The sequence below is a fragment of the Rhagoletis zephyria genome, unplaced genomic scaffold, assembly GCF_001687245.7.
Source record: "Rhagoletis zephyria isolate East Lansing unplaced genomic scaffold, Rhagoletis_zephyria_1.1 Rzeph_scaffold_00677, whole genome shotgun sequence".
Lineage (NCBI taxonomy): Eukaryota > Metazoa > Arthropoda > Insecta > Diptera > Tephritidae > Rhagoletis > Rhagoletis zephyria.
In genome coordinates, this window is record NW_016157761.1 from 173188 (window position 1) to 193879 (window position 20692).

General features: G+C 34.6%; 1 protein-coding gene across 8 annotated transcripts in view; it reads right to left on the reverse strand.

The window, feature by feature from the left end:
• Positions 1-20458, reverse strand: part of LOC108361003 (uncharacterized protein CG43867) — a 174599-nt gene extending 154141 nt beyond the window's left edge. For 7 of the 8 annotated variants that reach the window (XM_017613534.1, XM_017613533.1, XM_017613532.1 and 4 more), the window contains exons 1-2: positions 20284-20458; positions 13539-14849 (exon numbers count right to left, since the gene is read on the reverse strand). In XM_017613534.1, coding sequence (XP_017469023.1) covers positions 13539-14297 — 759 coding nt within the window. In that variant the 5' untranslated portion in view covers positions 14298-14849; positions 20284-20458. The remainder of the gene's footprint in view (positions 1-13538; positions 14850-20283) is intronic. The other variant, XM_017613527.1, reaches the window with a different exon arrangement.
• Positions 20459-20692: the final 234 nt, after the last annotated feature.

Consider the following 20692-nt stretch of genomic DNA (forward strand, 5'->3'; position numbering starts at 1 on the left):
GTTTCATTATCAATTTTAGCACCAGTATCGATACCAGTTTCAAAATTATTGCCAGTATCTGTATCATTTTCGGTATCAGTATCGATATTAGCATCGGTTTCAGTATCAGTATAAGTATCGGTGTGAGGATTATGGTCGGAATAAGTTCCTATATCAGTATTAGGGTGAATAATATTGTCAGTATTTATCATTTACAATTTTATTGTAAGCGCATTATTAATGCTATAGTTAATCATTATGAATTTTTGTTACTAATATCAGCGCCAGTTTTTGTGTCAGTATCATTTTTGATATCAGTGTCATATTAGTGCTCCATCTAAGCAGTATCTGTGTTCCTATTTATAACAGTTCCGGTTAAGTATTTTGGGTTATTATTATTTTTTAAGAAATACAATTCCCAAAGCAAAATCTTTTCCTTACACTTTTTATCAAATTCACATACTTGCGTGCATTTTCAGTTGAAAGCATACTTATCTGATAAAAAGCTGTGTTCGTCACTCACCTGTAAAAGAAGAAAAGAGGAAAATTAAATCAGTATTCCATATTTGATCTGTGAAACTTAAAAAGCAATTCATATTTATGAATCAATATGTCCCAGTTACCCTTTAAACTTTCACCTGTTCTTCAATTGTCGACCCTTATTCTGTAAAGGTTTCACATCCCTATTCAATTTCCCTCCACCACTCAGATTCTCTCTCCTCTCCCTCTCGCTCACCCTCACCTCCGCACCCTCCCACAAATCATTACCATAGCAACTCCTTCCGCCACTTAAGCCCAAAAACAATTTTTCCTCAAGCAACAATTTCCATATGTTTCCCCCTGCTTCCCAAAAAATTTACATAATAAATTCATATGCTCGGAGTTCATAAAGGACTCACCCAAACTTACTTCATACTTTAGACGTTCATACACAAATCAGCACCAGCTTTGGTCCATTTGCGCACAATGAATGAGCGTTTGAATGAACAAGTGAATGAATGAAATGAAGGATTGTGTTGAAGTAGCAGACAAAGCTAGAGCACTTCACACAACGCTCGCAGCCAAATTAAAATCATATTAAATTTGCATACATTCAGGCGCATAAGTATTCATGCACAACGTGCTAGGCTAAGCAGCACTCCATAGCACACACAGGCACGCATTTTCATACGCCGAGTGCAGCCGAAAAAGTATTTATGAATTTCTGATTCAATTTTGAATTTTGTTTTGAAAATTGGTAAATTTGTAGTGTTAAACATACTCGAATGGCAGAGGAGGTGAGAAGTGTGTGTTGCCTGACAAAAGGTGCACATATGTGGGGAAACTAAAGCAGGATAAAAGGCTACATATATACACCCTCACAGTCATGGGTACCAGCACAGATATACGCACTAAAAGTGTTGCATGTCTGCTTGTCTGTACTTAGTGCTGAGAAAAAAATGATTGCATACTTATTGGCAAATATTCTGGTTTTTTGTGCTGCACTTAGTGACATCTATGGAAAGGAGTTCACAAACAACGCTTTGAAAGTGTCGGAAATTGCATGCTAAGCGGAAATTGTGCAAGCATTAGAAAGCAAATATGGAAAAATGTGTTTTTAAAGTTTGCTTTGTGGCAAATTTGTGACATTCTTTTTTAGTTAATAAGATGACTGTAGGAAAAATAGTGAAATACATGAGGAAAGTATTGCCAAAAAAAAACTTTTTCCTGGCAGGCGATTTTTTTTTGCTACAGAAATGGAAAAATTTCATACTTCTAGAGGCTTAGGAATTTCGACAAAGTAGTGGAGTTTAGGGAAAATATCTAATACTTTCAGTTGGCGTTGTTATAAACTGTAGCATGCTATTAGGCGTGAAACCATTGTTATACATTATTTGATATTTACCAAAGGAATTACAAATATTTAGAATGGTTTTGTTGTTTTAGATAAAGGCGGTTATTTTAAGAGCGATGCGCAATTTCAGTTGAAAATTCATAAAAAGTACATATGGCATACTTTTGGGCGTGAAAGTGTGTTTAAAAGATAGGACTACAAAAATATTGCATACTTTTAAGCGAAAATGGAAAAATTACAAAATTCGATATTCTTCCTATAGAAAAGATTAAAATAAAAAAAAATATTAACAAAGCTTGAGCAGTTTACATTTCTTTTTAAGAAAAAAATCATACTTTTGGGCAATCAAAATTTGTAAAACAATTCTAACTCAAAAAATTTGTGTGTTTGGTACTCTTCGGACCCTTTAGCCATAAACCAAAGTCTTAGAATCCTTTAGACCGCCACAATTAAAGCAAAAATTGTTTTAAAAAAATTTCATACTTTTAGGCGCTTTCTGCAGGGTATAAACAAAATGTAAAAACCGGGCGTTCCTTTTGTTGCAAAACTTATTGCAAACAAAAAATAGTGCTTAGTAAATATTAACGTAAATGAGTGCCTTAACAAAGCTGTAGACTACTTTTTGGCGTTGAGAACACCTTAATATTCACTTTCCACTCTACAAGGTACACATTTTGTATTTTTGGCAAGTTTTTTAAAACAGCTAAAATTTCTGTTCATTAAAAAGCAGCAACGATGTTACTTTTTATGTAAGACGTAAGCATATATTTAGGCGCATTTAATGATACTCAACCCACAGCAATTTTTATGAGATTTAATATATCCAGATGTTATCAATTAGTAGTTTGGATATAAATCTAGCATGGATGAGTAAAGCTAAGGTATACCTGCCTAAAATTGTGCTATATGTTAAGCATATGTCAAGAAGAAGAAGAAAATGTCTAACATTATTTTTTTTTAATCTGAATGCACTTAATTGGTACAGGCTGCAAAAAAGTTGGTTCTAAATCAAAATATGCGATTGTCACGAAAATTTATAGCCTACTTTTTAGCGTGATGACTATTTTTCAACATATTGTGCCTTTATAAAGAAGCAAAGCTGATATTTTTTCTGGACATGAATTGAAGTTATTTTTCCACGAATAGCACTATTGCACAATTTTTATTTGCAAGTGTTACATATTTTCAGGCGCTGATTAGTAAACACATAACAGAAAATTTCTATATACAATTTTTTAACTAGCCTATATTCATAAATATTTCAATTCGAATTTTGTTGGCTTGATGCAGCTATTAGGCCTGCAAGCCTAAAGGTACGTTACATTTTATGCAAAAATTGGGTCTACACTAACATATATTAATTTTTCATGCGACCTGAAATATAATTTTTGAATCCATACCTTTTTTTTTTTTTTTTTTTAATTAACAAGCGAAGCCTATTTTTTGGAGCAAGCAGAAAAATATCCCTGGGCATTTTAAATCTTCTTCTTTTGTAACTATGTAAACATTTAGTATCTTTTGACAGTTTAGAAAATTTTCAGAACTTAAGAACGATGCATTTGACTAATATTTGTTTTTTTTTTAACATCGTTTTTATAACATCTATGATATTAGGTAGGTGGGTACATAGGTGTGGCTGTCACTGCTATGCAGGGACACACAAAGACCACGAGTTAAGGTCTGCAGTGATACCACAACTAAGAGTTTTAAACTCACGTCTAAAATATAAGGATTCAAAGAAAATCTTTAGTTTAAATAAAGTCTAATTCCAAATTTTATTTTCCGAACCATTATTATGCGTAAATTCTAAGGTCATTTCTTCCAAATTTCCATATAAAAACTTTTACTTTTCAAAACCAGAAATCATACTTCCAGGCACAGAGCACTTTAATGCGTTTTTTATCGTAAGTCTAAATAGTTAAATAATACTTCTTATTAAATGTTTATTCATAAAAAATACCACTTTAAGCCAGCGCGCCTAAAAGCATGTTCTACAATACTAACAGCTCATTGCCTCGGCGCTCGGCTGCAGCACATCTGTCGATTTATAAAGCTAATGAAAGGCCTCAGTAATCATTTACGCTACGAAAATCTAATAAGCATAACAACTTACACACATTTACACATACTAATGCATGCAGACCAACGAACACATATACCTAATATTAACTACACACATTAAGTAGAACGCTTATCTATGTCTGTAGCAGAACTTTGTGAGCAAACAAGCGGTTTCATGTATGAATATGTATTTGTATGTATATGAATGTAGGTGTGCTGTCTGGAGACTCATACCCACGCCTAAAAGTGTGCCGCACTGCACGAGTGACCACAAAAGACACTCATTGGGCTAGACAGACAGACTGATAGGCTGCTGGTAGGTTGGTAGGCTGGCTGGCTGGTAGGTTGGTAGGTTGGTAGGCTGGCTAGCTGGCAGGTTGGCAGGCAGACAAGTGTCGCATGACTTAAATAATGACCGCTGTTGTACAACAATAAAAACAACTAATACTGGCAGTTAAACACTAAAACTAGGCGTAGTTGCGCTACTTGTCATTGTGGTTGTTGTAATATGTTAGTTTGTGTTGTCGTAAAAGACAATTGACATTTTATATGGCCATACTAACGAGCACTTTGGGCATTCAATGAACACGCTATAGAAAAATGAATTGGTGGAGGTGTGGCACAACACATACACGTACGTAAACACACATGCGCTCGCGCTAACACACACACACGCATGTATGTAAGCTTGAATTCATGCTAAAGTACATGCACAGACACACCTACAAACCGAAAACATTACCACATTTACCAGCATTATAGTTTGCCCTATCAAATTCCATAGCATACTTTTAGGCTGAAAATTAATAGTTGTAGGTTTTGCGAGTTGGTCAGCCGAAACTGTCGTAAAACCGGCATCGGTAATAAAATTTATGAGCATACACATGCAGTTGGCTAGCTGACTAGCAGGCGGCCACCTAAAAATAGGCAATGCAATTTTCGTATTGTTAATTTCTGAAAATTTGCCCGCATACATTTTGCGAGATTTATGACATATGCTGATTAGTCTCATTCCAGGTGCGTATAGAGCGCCGCAAGCATAACAGAGTTGTGATAATTTATTTTATGTTTATTAGTGCATATTATCAGGCGCATAATAGTAAAAATAATAGCAGTGATTTTTCGATTATGTCTGCTGGTATTTAGAGTAAAGCAAAAATTAATTGGGTTATAAAAATAAATAACTTGGTGCTTGTAATATAATGCCAATTAGATGGCAATGCAAAAATTAAATAAATGTAGCATAGTTTTGGGCGTACTTCGTATTAAAAGAGCTGCTTAATTACTGCAGATGGATAGAGATAATGAAAAATGGCGCAAACCATATTTAATGATGGATTATTGTTCAATTTGCGTAATTGAAATAAACGCAATTTCAAACAAGAGCGCATAAAAGTATGCTCAGAATTTTTTTAACTGATATTTACCACATAAAATAAAAAAATTGGCATTATAACGTTTTTCGGCTTACACGATGAATTAAAAAAGATGTCGCCCAAAAATATGCAAGATACTTGTAACAAAAAAATAAAAATACATACCAGTTTCCCCATTAAAAAATATTAATTTCCAAGCCACATCGCCTTAAAGTATACATAAAAAATTTTGAAAATGCATTTATCACCGAAATCAAGTAAAAACTACTTGCCCACATTTTCCCAATGCAACTTTCACCAACCAATCAACACTTACCTAATTCCACACATGTAGCTAGGTATATATCCCCAAAAAGTATGCAGCGAAAGAATTTATTACACCATAAAAATAAGCACTTTGCATTGAAAAGACATGCGGGAATACTCAAAAACACTACTAAAAGTGTATTTAATTTCTAACGAGTTGTTGGTCACGAGCCACAAGGAGTGCCTAGCCTCCTGCCTAGCTAAGAGCAGGTGAGCTATAGGAATTTTTAGCGCGGCGACAGGCGGTCTGCAGACGTGTAAGCTCCAAAGGTACAGCGAAATTGATATAGAAACTAAGGCGAGTGTGAGCAAAAGCTTAGGTTTCCGCCACCTTCTAACCGACTTCAAATTTTCCCTTACGTGTGCTAATGTTTGTTATTCTTCGTACGACGGCGCCAAAAAGCATGCTACACCTGCTAGTTACCTGTGTGAAAATATTATTTTGGTAAAAACTTTTGAAAAATCACCGCATAGAGAATTGAGAGCCGGCGAGCTGCTGCCTGCTGCCTGCTATTACCAACATCATCACCAATGGCAAAGAGTACGAAATCAAAATGTAAATTTTCCCATTGCATACATATAGGCGCAGAAAAAATGTGTAAAGACAACCAAGGAGTCCATAGAGAGAAGTGGAAGGACGTGAAAAGTTTGTTGCCGTGTACTTTTTTGCAATTTCGAATTGTAGCTAAGTTTGCGGAAATCCGCGGTCTTTGTGGAATTCTATTTCTCACGTTTTATTGTTAAATTTCAACTTCAACATCGTTTCCTCCAGATACATATATATGCACATATGTATGTATTTTGTGCATAGCTCACCAGGCGCGCTTAAGATTTATTGCTTTGAACGGCGGATGTTGGCATTTTTTTTAACTTAAAAATTTAGGGATGTTCTCGCAGCTTTGCAAAGCCTATGGGACAACTTTGCTAACTATGCAATTTGCGCACCTTGCAGGGGTTTTACAAGACTCGGAGATTGCCTCTACTTATTCACTTTTGTTCTTTCCTATACCATAGAAGTGAATAAGAATGTGCTATCACTACTAGTGCTGTACACTTTTAGGCCCGCAAGTAATTGTATGCTTTTAAGCGGCTTTTTGAGTCGAAAATGGCACCTGTCTTAAAAAAATAATAAACTAACATAATTTAAGCAATAGCACTCTCATATTTTACAATTTTCAAAAATTTCCCTAAGAGGGAAATAAATATTTTACTGAATTTCTTGAAAGGGAAATTTTTCAACAACCACCAAAACTGATCACAGAAATAACAAAGTAAGCTAAAACACGAGTTCTAGTGATGGTTTTCATATTTTCAAAAGCCTGAGGATGGGTGTTACGAGAGAGTTTCTAAAAATTTATAATAACAAATTATTTTATTAACATCACATACCAAAATTTCCCATCAAAGAATTTTTGTAAGTATTTTTGTAAGCTATTTTTTTAAGCAAGGCATCAGACAAACTTTTTGACCCAAAAACTTTATTAAACAAAAATTTGTAAAAATTTCCTAGGGGAAATTTTGCAAATATTGCCAACAATATCCTTATTCGTGCCAGTCGTTCGGTCTTCAAACGTTTTATTTGATTCATCTTACGTATTAAAAATTTCCCTTCAGGGAAGTTTTATGAGAACGGTTAATTTTAATAAAAAGAGGCGTCAAAAAACTGCTGAGCACAACGGTGCTTTCAAAATTAGTTTCAGAAAAATGTTGCTCGTTAGGAAATTTTGTTAAAATTTCAAAAAGCTGATACAAACCATTTCTTCATTAATAAAATGTATTTTCACTTTATATAATAACATAATTTAGGGTGCTTACGCACAACTATTCCCAAATTTATTAGGAAAATGTGAAAATTTAGCGAAAATTCACCGCTGTGAATGAGGAAAGGTTTCACAATGGTCGCTCGCCATGGTGCCTTCAGCACCCTCAGCAGGCTCAAAGCTCAGCATGTGGCATGTCATTTAAAACTTTTCATTCCAGCAGTGATTTATTTCAAATGATTATTTGCTTCTACGAAACAAACAACAACCCACGTAGGGTGTGTGTGCAAAAAGTAGGCAAAAATATTTTAAGACGGAAAAAGGCATTTGCAATGACCCAGGCCATTAGTAGCCCCCTTCACCACGAACTTTAACACCTTGTGCGAGCAAAAGTTAAAGGCACCGCAAAGGTATTGTGGCACACAGCTGCAAGACACAAACGCGTTTTCAAGGTTGCCGCATGGCGCCACAAAGAGGTAGCCAAAGAATGTTAAAGTTACTTTCAGGCGCTTGGCGTGCTACGCCTCCAGCCAACTTTCACTGCCCGCAGGGAATTTTATATTAGAATCTTGGAAAGGCAGCAAAAGATGCTTGAATGTGTTGCATGTCGGAAAGAGGCAAATCGTTTGTGTTTGGGTTGGCAGCGAAGTGTGACTGCGCAAAAATAAGGTAATTTCGCGCTTGAAAATAGGCAGCAAAGGTCAAAGGTGAGGGCACACATTAGCAAGTCACTGATGTGTGCAGAAGCACTGCTGCAAAGTGTGTGTATATACTTTTTGCTTAACCCCACAGCGCCACAGCCAATAGCTTAGCTTGAAGAAAAAAGCAGTGAAGTAAAAGAAAAATACGCCTGAAAGTATGCCTTCATATGCCGCGAAACACAAATATGTATCATTTCCAAGCCCGTCCACTACTATACATCCGCACTGCACTAATTTTTTCTTCTAGTGTAAAATAGAAGCCCAAATAAATATAGCACAAAGTAGAGCGCCATGCGCCTAAAAGTATGCAAGTATCTTGCGTTGACAGTTCCGTGTAAAATAGGCACCGCTGGTGACACATATGCTTGCATACTAGTACGCATACATTAACAGCAATAAAAACCACAGAAGCATTGCACCAATTGCACTGCAAAACAATGCAACCGAATTCAGGTTGGTCAGCGCACAAAAGTATACAATATGTAATGGTTTAGCAGTGGTGCGCCGCCATAAAATATGCTTTTACGCATTTACATGCAATATTTAGCACACCGACTGTGGCTTGAGGGTTCATTAAAGCTAATAAAATGTGGATATGCCAGGTTTAGCGCATGCTAGTCGCGTATTTTAGGCGCAAACCGCCATTGTACTGACTTTTCTCTGTATCCTCGCATTGCATTGTGGCGGCTTTTCCTATTTACGGTTACGTTTTTTTTTTTTGTGTGTGTAACAGACTGCCTGGTGCCACCTGCGGTCTATTTGTTCCAGGCCAATTTTGTGGGCCGTATAGTATACCGAATGGCACACAATAAGTGGCGAGTATTAATGTGGTAATGACATGCAAGCGGTGTATGGGATTTTAACGACTTTGTGGCCCGTTTTGCATGTTGCTAAAGTGAATTTCGTTGGAGAGTTAGAAAGAGGGAGAGGAAATTGCGGAAGTAGTAGATGTTGCAGTGGGAAATATAAATTTTATGGAGGGAAAAATTTACGATTTAACAATATTTTTTAAAGCAGTAGAAAATCCTTTATAATTATAACTTGTCCGTCTGTTCGCCGTAACAAAAAGATCTATACTCATACAATTCCTTATTATTTGAAAAACCTCCTCAGAGAAGTTTTTTTTTTTAATTCAAACTAATTTTCAAAATTGCTCAAAATTTCCCTTTATGCAAATTTCACCAATGAAAGCTATTTCGCGCTTAACAACTTATAAGGGTTAAAACTGAGCCACATTTAAGTATTAACCACTATTTCTGAAAATTTCCCTTGAGGGAAATTTAATTAAACAGCCATATTTTTGCTAAACAGTTGACAATAACTATTAAGGAGAAAACTAAAAGTATATTCACATACTTTGCAAAAATTTCCCTCAAGGGATTTTCATCGACTTATCAAATTTCAAGCAAGCAGTAAAAGGAAACGATTATTCCACGATATTTTTTTAAGAGTGCGCGGTGTTTAACACCCAAATTCATAGAAAATACTTGAATTGCTTAACAGTATTGTATCAAGATATTCCTTTAGATGCCATTCAAACTTNTTTAAGAGTGCGCGGTGTTTAACACCCAAATTCATAGAAAATACTTGAATTGCTTAACAGTATTGTATGAAGATATTCCTTTAGATGCCATTCAAACTTATTATTTAATTTTTTTTACATAATAAAGGCATACATTTGTATTTGTTATTCAAAGTCGAGTTACTTAAATTTAAGTTAGCTTACCTTTCCTTTCTATTTTTTGCGTTGCGCACTTTTTCGTTATTCTTGGTGTCTTCGCTTATGAACATAAAACTAAGTAATTTGTGGAAATAATTTGTTTTTGCAATATTTTTGAGCTTTGGACCAAAAAAAAAACATAATCTTAAATTTGTATAAGAGAATTGAGGCTGGTTTTGTTTCTTGCTTAAAAATTACTTGCTTTAGGCCTTTTAAAGCTTGTTTCTTCGTTTACAGCTACGCTTAGCTATAAGTTTCGATACTGGATAGGCATCGAATGTGGTACTTTTTCGTAAAAAAATAGCTCTAATTCCAAGGAGAGATATTTACTTATCAACTTAAGATGCTATTCAGAGAAATTTCAGTAGTAATATGTACATGATTTTATAAATTTCTCTTAAAGGAAATTGTACAAATTAACGAATTGTGTTCAATAAATGAACTGAGGATAATACTAAGCAAAATTTAAATAATAATACATAGTTTTAGAAAATTTCCCAATAGGGAAATTTTACAAGTGAAAGCTTGAATTGCAGAAAAACCACCTGGAGTCAATGCCAAGTAAATATCTCAAATAACCACGCGTTTGGTTTTAATATTTTCAAAAAGAAATTTTTTCATCAAGTGCATTTTTTGTAGAATTCTATCGAAAAAGTCCTTTTCACTGCTTGGAATATACTCCGGCAATTCTTGTAGAAAAAAAAAGTCTTAATGTTAATTATGTTTAAGAGGTAATTGTAAGACTTATTAGAATTCTGTTACAAATATTTGAAAATACATAACAAGTAAAAACTAAGCATATTCCTTAAAAAAAACTCAAAATTCTTTCATTTGGCTTGCACTTGACAATAAACCAGGGGTAATCGACAAATTTTTTCGCGCTAAAAACACAATGAAATAACTATAATTTAAATAATCGCATTTTGCGTCGGGCGAAAGTTTTGAAAGTGACTTATTTTCATCAAAAAAAAAACTATAAAATTTCTCACACTTGCGTTAGTCGCACTTATGCATACTATTAGGCGCACGAAGATAAAAATTCTTTCAAACACACTTAACACAAAACTTTTTAGGCTATTAAATTTGAGATAAATGTGTACAAATTTAATTTGACACCAACTATGTTCTTACTAAGGAAAAAATTACGCTCACAAAGCAAAATTGTTGGCGCAAGATGAATAACCGAGGCATTTTAATGGCAAAAGGAAGCCAAAAAAATATAGAAAGAAACCCAAGCCGAAAAAGCAAAAGTTATGAAGCAAAGGTGCTGAGGGTGTTTTTGTTTTTCATTTGGCGAATACAAAAAGCGCTCCACCTTTTAAAGTATCCCCTCTAAATCCCAAAACTTATTAGCTAAAGTTCAATAAATTTCAGGCTGACCGCTACCAACAAACAACCAAACAAAAGCGGAAGTGGAGGTGGCAAAACTTTTGGGAAATTGAGAAAAACACGCTGCGACATTGCGAATGCCGCAAAAATGTCAAAAAGTTTAAATGACCAGTGAAAAGTTGGTGAGCGTGGAGGGAATATGGCGAGTGCTTTGCTATAGAATAAAGATTTGTGCAAATGGTAACCGCACACAGATAACACGAAAGTATTTGTTATTAAAGCGATAAAAAAGGAAAAAAATGAAGAAATTTACATTGAAATAAGATACAAAGCAAGGGAAAATTTGACAAAAGTAGGACACTTTTTCTAACCAAAAAAAAAACTCCCCAAAAAAAAAACAAAATAACACAACTACTTTGCTAATAATGCCGCAATTGTGTGCAATTTACGCCAAAAAGTCAAAACAAATGGAAAAGAAAATATTTCGCCAAACACTTTTCGGTGCGAGCTTCTTCGAATTTATATGCATTGTTCCGCTACACAGCTGGAGATATGTGCAGGATAAGAGCTGGAGGGGCACACCAGTAACATATTACCCTAGTTAGCTGTGGCTGCAGGCGTTTACCAAGAGCAGAAAGGACACTCAGTGACTAGGAAGAATTGTTTGTACCCTCTACAACTTCTTCTCCTTAGTCTTCTTCTACGATAAGCTACGCTTTTTCCTATCTTCCACCAAACAGACTTGAACCTAATTGAAGCGTAGACGCTTCTTACTTAGCCCTAAAGATATGCTACATTTCCTGTAAGTGTATATGTGTGCATCTGAGATAAAATGGAAGTTTAAATAAATGCATGCCCATAACCTCGCACTCTCCCTCCAGCCCACAATCATTTGTTTGCCCATCACGCGCCTTTGTTGTCTGCTGCAACAACCAACCAACGAACCAGTCAACTAACTACTTATCGCTTCGCCCTCAAGGGGCTCCCTGATGTATGCAACCCTTTTTTTAGTTCGTTAGTTTGGTATTTTATGTTTTTGAATTCTTTTGCGTTTTGGGGTTTCATCACTCGCCATTTACGCCAGCGCTCTGATTTCCAACTAGCGTCCTTTCTACTGCTCCGATTTTTGCTGTATTTTTTTTTTTTTTGTAATTCGTTTGGTATTTTTATTTTCACTGGCTTGTTGGCCGCATTGATTGCCGACATGTGAGTTGGCTGATAGGATTTCTTTTGCAAGCGTGTGAGTAGTGTTGAAATAGTGCGAAATTGCTTTGGCTTGGCGCGCATAAACTAGGGACTTAAAGAGAATTGGTAGCTAGTTTGTTTTTAGCATTCCAGTAGTTTTTTTTTTTCATTTCTTAATTTGAAGTGATTTCTTATTTCAGTTTGATTTTATTAAAGTTATAGCATTTTTTCCGCTCAACTTACAAATTACTATGGCTTGAGCGCACAGGAATGCAAGTTAATGGAATGCCGGTTTGCTTTGATAAATTAGTGGGTTAAAGTTACGTATGCGGAATGCGGAAAGGAATGGCAGAAGTATAAGTGAGTTGAAAAGTTTTGGTTGGAGAAACTGAAGTTAAAATATTTTAATTTTGTTTTGGGCCATAATTATAGACAAGCATACATACATATGTATTATCTTAGCCTACGTTAACAAAAAATTAATAAAGTTGTTGTTAAGAGAACTCTGTTTCGCACTGAGGAAATTATGTATATACCTTTTTTTAATAATTTCACCAATCAACTCGTTCAATTTAGGTTAGATTTGAAAATTTCCCAAAAAATTTCCCTTTGGGGAAATTTTATTAAAACTCATATTCGTTTATAAAAACATGTTTCGGAACAGTTTTAATTTTGTTCATTGAGAGGGATAAGCTGTAAGATTTTTTTTTCCAAAATGGATGGCAGCGTTTTTTTCAGATACAGTGCACGCTTGATAATGTGAACTAATTAAAACCAAGCGGGTTCACTTTTGCGAATGTCAAAATTGAGGCAAAAAAATATCCGCATTTGAGCCCATGTAAAATGAACATTTACATTTATGAAACAAGATTTAATGGATTTATTCTAAAAAGAATAGGGTACGGAAATACTTTCATTCAAAGATTTGTAAGTGTTCCTTTGAAACCGAAATATTTCAATAAAATTCACCCTACATTCACATGAATGAAACTCAATATACACCTCTTCAAAAGTAGTCCGTGATTTGCTTGTTTAGGCCACACGAAATAAGATGTTTAATTTAGAATATATCAACTATTTTACTATAATTTTATGAAAAACTATTACAAATATACAATTTTTTATTTGAACGCAAATAAATGAATTTCCCCAAAAATTTCCCTTGATGGGAAATTTTACAAATAAATATAGTTTTACCTAAAATTGCATATAAGATAGTATTCTGCAAAACCTATATTTTATGTTTGAAATTAAATCCAAAAATTTTAGAACTTTCCTCACACTCACCTTTCTCAACATGTCCTCCAGCGATTCCATATCAAGTCCAGCGTAGTTATTATTAAATTGACTGGAACAATTCGATGAAGTGCTCGTGTAACGCTTACGCCTACCCAAAGCTGGTGAGTTGACCAGCGAGCTGGGGCCACTCGAACTTATGCCACCACCGCCGCCACCACCACCCACCAACAGCGGATAGAGCGTGTGATGTAGCGCCTGTTGCGGCGGTGTTGGTGTGCTGCTGCCACTCAAGCTGCAACCACTCAAGTTACAACAAACGCCTGCCAATCCACCGCCGACGCCGACGCCGACGCCGCCACCCCCACCCACAGCGCATTGCTTCAAATTAACAATGGCCGGATGTTGGTGGAGTGTGTGCAAAGTGTGGCCATGACCATTGTTGTGATGATGGTGATGATGATGTTGGTGCTGATGCTGATGCTGTAGATTGTTGTGATGTAGAAAAAGCGGAGATCCGCTACTGCCACCAAGTAGCATTTTTGATGGAGATGCACTGCCAGATGAGCAATTCGAGTTCGGTGTTTGACCGCTATTGTTGGCTGAGGCCACAGCATTGGCGGTGCTATGCAGCTGCTTGTGATGTTGCATATTGCTGGAATTGTTGCCTGAGCTGATGTCGGCATCGAGCGAGGAATGAAGGCCAGAACAACTCGGTATTGGCGGCGACATGCTATTCTTACGCAAGTGCTGTTGTTGCACCTCCAATTGGGTAGGCGTGGCATCGACGAGCATCACTGTAGCGTCCATGGTTGGAATTTGAGTGCTTTGGATTGAAGTGCGCAAATGAGTATGTTGTAGTGGTAAGGTTTTTTTTTTTATATTTTTCGATAATTTTCACACGTTCTAATCTTTACTTTCACTTATTTTTTTGTTTAGTTGATAGTGTATGTATATAATTTACTTTATTGCATTTAGTTTATAAAATTCACAAAACTTGACTCTGACACACAATTTCCATTACGTAGCCAAAGGCGGTACACAGCTGACACATTTTAACTGCAGCAAACCAACGCGTATTCACTGACTGACTTAACGTCACAGCAGTACGCACGTGTTCATTTTGCAATACCACGCATAGTAAAAATTCATGGCATACTTTTGGGTTGCTTTAATTTTTAAACTTTAATTATGTTTTTCACAATAGTAACACACATTTCCATGTTCAGTAGTCGGTTTTCATTTATTCTATGGTGTGTGCATATTTTCCAAAACTCTTATCTGCAATGTAGAATGTTATTGCATACTTTTGAGCGCACACACAGTTCGCTTTTTGGTTAACTGGTCGCCCGCCTGGTGGCACTGATTAAAGTTTTTAGTGAACATAATTTTTTAGCACAAAATTTGGTAAAATGAAGCATGCTTTTTGGAGAATAAAATAATAATTCATTTTTAGCAAGTTTTTACTTTCTGTTGAATTTAATTGGAATTTTTCAACTGGGCTCGAAAAATCGATATAAATAATTTCAGGATAGGTCATGACAGCCGGCACGTAGTCGTAAGCATATAATTTGGACGATGGCTTTAATTTGTGCTGCAAAATTTTACGCTTTGGACGGATATTTTTCATATCTAACTGACATATTTCTGCATTTGGTAGAATAAAACTATTTTCAAAATAAAATATTTTCAAACAGTGTGTGAAGTGTGTTTACATATGTTTTTCTAGCATACTTTCAGGCGCTAGAATACCGGTGGCGGGTTTAAACTTATTGCAATCTCTTGAAAACTATAGAAATTATTGCGCTGGTATTTTAGAACTTCGACTTTAATAAAAAAAATTATATAAGCCATTGCGTTACGTGTTACAGCGTAGAAGCATCAGTTGCATACTTTTAGGCGTCATGATTCTAATTTTCATCAAAATTTTTTATCTACTTGTCTCACTGCCATTTTTGGTTCTGAAAAATATGTTTTCCTGCACTTAGCAACATGAATCAATTTGACTTCATACTTTAGTGGAGGTGAATATAGTAGTAGGGGCATCGGAATATAGGTTTAAGCTAATTTAAATGCGCTTATAATAAAAATGTTAGTAAAAACTTCATTTGTGAAGCTCAAATTCACATTTCATTAGTACAACTTACGCCGATTTCACCAACAATTTAAATGAAAATGATTTTTAATTTTCTGTCAATTTTCATTCAAAAATGTCAAATAAAAATGTAAAAATTAAAATCATTTTTCACTTAAATTGCTCTCGTGAAATTGGCTGTTAGTGGGCATTAGTTTAAACTTAACTGTGAAATACTTTGTTTGCATACTTTTAGCACACTTTTTGGCGGCTATTCATTAAAATCCGTCGAAAATTCTATAACGAAAATATTTTCGCACGGAGCTCTTACTTGTTAAAGCTACTGTTTCAAAAGTATTTTCTTGTATTATTTTATGCAAAACACCATTTCCCATTGTTAAAAACACCTAATTTTTTCCTAACCGGGCTATAAATACTGAAGACATGAAGTAGATTCACTGTTTGCCTTTTGGGAAATTTGGAAATAAATAAATATTACACTAAAATTTTAGTGAAAGCATGCAAAACATGCCTTATTTTCTATTTTTGAACAACTCTAAAAATTTCCCATAAATTTCCCTTTTTGGGATATTTTATAAAAACTCATATTTTAGTACAAACCCACATTTGGAATGCTTTTTATAAAATTTGTAATTTCCCTTATTGGAAAATTTTATAAAAATGCACATTTTGGTACAAACCACGAAAAAGAGAAAAAGGATTCATAAATAACCTGCGTATACATACATACATATTCGTACTTCTTTGTAATGAAAAAGAGCAAAAAAGCAAATAATCAGTTAAACAAGTGTTTTGTGGTTGTTGTTTATTTGCCATTTGGCTTGGCAACTGCGGCTTTTGTTTCTTCCTTAAAAAAAAAATATAGAAAACTGCCATTTTTTGCTACCTAGAAAAAGGACAGAAAATAACAACAGGCAAAGATAAAGTGGTCAACTGCCCCACGTCAGCAAGGAAGCAGAAAAATTGTGTTATGTGTGCAATGAGAACTCTGTGGGCGTTTGAAAAATGCTGTACCCAGCTGAACTTTGTAAAGCTCACTCGTATTTTATAACTCCAGTGAATTATGGTTGGATAAACATAGCACACGCATCCATATGCCTTATGCATAAACACACACACACACACACACACACACACACACACACACACACACATACACAAAACCACATACACCCACATTCATAACATATATATATTCACATTAGTCTGTCACCGGATGAAAGCAACAAACAACTGGCTTGTTGTAACGGTTGGTGATCCGAGTTTGCAGCGTAAACAAAACCACAACTCGCACTCGCTTTGGAGTTCAGCGTACTCAGTACGTCAGGAAGATTTATGTGTGACCAACATACCACTACTGCAGCTCCGGCCGGTAATGGCTATTTGCTTGGCAACAAAAGAGTTCATAGTATTACGCACACATAGTACGTCTACAGCTGGGTTTCCGCAGTCTGACCAGCTGGGTTTCCCATTGTAAACCACAAACAAGTGGCTGCTGCCGCAAAACTATAGCGGAGCAGCTATCTGCATATGAATATATGTATGTGCGTTTATTTAAAAGCGCTCATACACGCAGACATAATTTTATTTTTGCAACGCTTTTAAATCATATGAAATATTTACATTGTTGCTTTCTATATTCCTCATCTACTACAGCACAATACACTCTCTGCCCCCTGAATGCCCTCATATTCTCATTTTGCCTACATTAACTACACCGTCCACCAGCTCTTTTACCACTTTCGTTCCATTTTTTCGGTCTGTTTTTTTTTTTGTCTTTGTCTACTTTGCCCTTCAACTACCATAATCGAATTTATATGTTATTGCACTTGGTTATTCGCACAGAAAGTCTCTGCCACTACTCGTCGTCCGTTGTCGCTTTTACGCCTCACTTGCGACACTGACATTGACACGATTGTGCAGCGCCTGTAAGTATGCAACAATACAGCAAGGCAGCGGAGCTATGCATGTTTTTTTGTGGTTTTCTGTTTGTGTTATGATCACAGAAAAGCAGCTTTGTTGCTTGCAATTGAGTTATTTATGCGCCAGAATTGAATNCTGTGTTATGATCACAGTAAAGCAGCTTTGTTGCTTGCAATTGAGTTATTTATGCGCCAGAATTGAATTTGTTGTGGTTTATGGCGTGCGAAACAAAAAAAAATAAATAAATAAATAAATCAAAATAAAAAGAAAAACAAAAAGCCAAATAATTAATTTTATTTAGCACAGACGACGGCCAGACAGGCTTAATAATAAACAGACTTTTGGGATTATGAAGATTGTGAAAAAAGTTCTAGTCTAGCAGTGATTAAATTTTAACCGAAACGAAATTTTGAATATCTTGTCGTTTTCATTTCTTTTAGGTTTCTTTTCAATTTAAATTTTTCGTCAACGCTTAAATTTTTCTCGAATTCATTTATCTAAGTAGTACTGAAATACTTACAGCAAATATTTTTTTTAGAAAAAATTATTAGTAAAAACACAAAATTTCACCAAAAAAAATTTAGTTTTCACATATATACATACTTAGTTATGTATTCGGGAAAAATACGAGAACGTATTAAAAATATTCGAAACAAAGAACAAATTTACCAAGTAAATTTTTTTACAAATAAAAGTTTTTGAACAAGAAAATTTTTTTACAAAATTTTTGTAACCCAGAAAAATATTGTAACAAAGAAGATATTTTCCCAATATGAGAACTTGTACTTTAATTTGGAGCCTTATTTATAAAATTAAAATAAATTTCAAGTTTCATATAGTTTTCAGCTGAAATATAAAGCTTCTTTAATCGATAAAAAAAATTTCATAAAATTTTTCTGTTTACTATAATATATATATTTTATATATATATATTTTATACTAAAATGGAAAGTTTGAGTAATGACAGCTATAAAAAATAATTATTTTTTAACGAAAAAAACATTTTAATTATTCCTAGGCATTTTCACTGAGGAAATTATTATTTCATGCATTTATTAATTTAAGAAAATTTTGTATTAATAGTTTCCTTAAAAAATATACATTTTTTGTGAAATAAATCTGTGAAAATATTTTTTTTTAATAGATACATAAATATTTCCAAAAATTTGTCGATTTAAGAAAATGGTAAAAATTCTATTCATACGTGTTGTAAATTTTAATTTTTACAAAGAAATTTCTAAAAAATTGATTTTGTTATGAGTCCAAAAATAAATAAATAATTGGGTTAAAATCTTTCAATTGAAAAAAATTACTCGCCCTGAAAATATTTTGAATAAAATCACATATCAAATTTTAATATAACAATTTTTCTAATGAAATTTACTTTCATGATTCAAAATTTTTACTGCTGAGAGTTTAAATAAACCGGGAAATATAAAACATTAAATAAAATCTTTTCGAATACCAAAGAAAACAGTAAACTTACTTATAATCGTTAAGAATTTATTTTAAAAATTCTACAAAAGCAAAAACACTGGGAGGAGAAATTTTTCACATTTTTATAGATATTTGAGTTACAGTAATTAAAATTTTTTTTAATCCTCAAAAGAGAAAAATTGTAGGTTAAAATAGATATTAGTTGTAGCAGCTTTAGTTGTAGTAATTAAATACGAAGTTAATTTTTGGCAAACAAATTTTTTATTTTTTTTTTTGATTTCGAGCCACTAAATCTTGCAAACGAAGTCTTAAGCTGAAAAATATAAGACAAACTTTAATAAATTTTTTTTTGTTGGCCATGTAGGCTTTATTTAAATTTTTTATTTTATTTTAAGATTTAATTGGATTTATTGCACCTCTTCTCCTTTTTTTATTTTTGAAAATCATTGCATACTTTCAGGCTACTTTGGCGTTCACAGATTTAGTTTATTCTTAGTGCGTCCTAAAGTTTCCTAATAACTGTATTATCTTACTAAATTTTTCAAAAATTCGACCTTACTTTCAAGAAAAAAAATGCCTACTTTCGCGCGCAAATAATCAAGTTTCCAATATGCATTCATCGTATCTTCTCTTTCATAAATTTGTTTCATTTTCACCAGATAAAAAAATTGTTCGTCACATTTGCAATTCACTTTAAGCATTGTTGCCTAAAACCTCTGCTGAAATCTAGATTTAAAGCACATTTTCAGCGCACACCCGCTTCACTGCAAAACATCTGCAATCTGAAATGCTTAGAAATGTCTCGCTTCGCCTGCCTTTGATCATCCTTCATAATGGCAGACAAAGCGCATAGCCGAACATAAGCCTATGCAAAGTACTTATGCATAACTACAGCACCGCCATTGGACGCCTAAATGTATGCCTTATGATGATATAGCTCAAGCAGAGCGAGCGAAGCATTAAAGAGGAGTCTAAGCAGCAAAAAGCGGAAGACACTCGAAAACACAAAACAACAGACGAGGAAGAGCCTACCAGCAGAGAACGTCGTACCGAGCGAACGACAGACCACAGCACGGGCGGGGTGTTTATTTTAAATTTAAAATTCTATGCATAAATTACGGCGCAGTTAAACGTTACGTACAGCGTTACGCACAAAAGGCTGCCAAATGAAAATCAAAAGGCAACCTAAAGCAACCAACGAACCAGCCAACCAATACAAAGTGTGTGCGGGAAATGACAAATGTGAGACATGAAAAAATTTTAGTAGCAAATTCGGTTGTAAATTTCTTTGGTTTGTTAAATTCGAACGCCTAAAAATAGGCCATGTATGCACAGGCTTACGTTTTTCTTAGACTTTTTAAAATTTTTGATATTATTTCACTGTTCAAACTTCATTTAAAGCAGCGACAATTTAATTTATTTTTTTTTTTAATTTTCTGATAAAAAGCAAAACGCGCACGAAAAAAACGCTACGCAGCGCCAGCACACGAAAGCGCTCATACGCCTTAGGACACGCAACGCGTTGCACAGCAAAACTTGAACTGACAGTCCAGCGACATGACCAAGGCATTCGTGGTTGTGATTTGGCAAATCCGAGCTGTTTGGTGTGGAATTTCATAGACGCAATGTCAACGGCAAATAGGCAGCGCTTGGTTGGGGAAAGGCGAAAAACACTGGGAAATTCGGAAATTTCGATGAGAGAGCATGCGAACAAGCGCTCAAAAGTACACTGCAAAAATGAGAGTGCGCA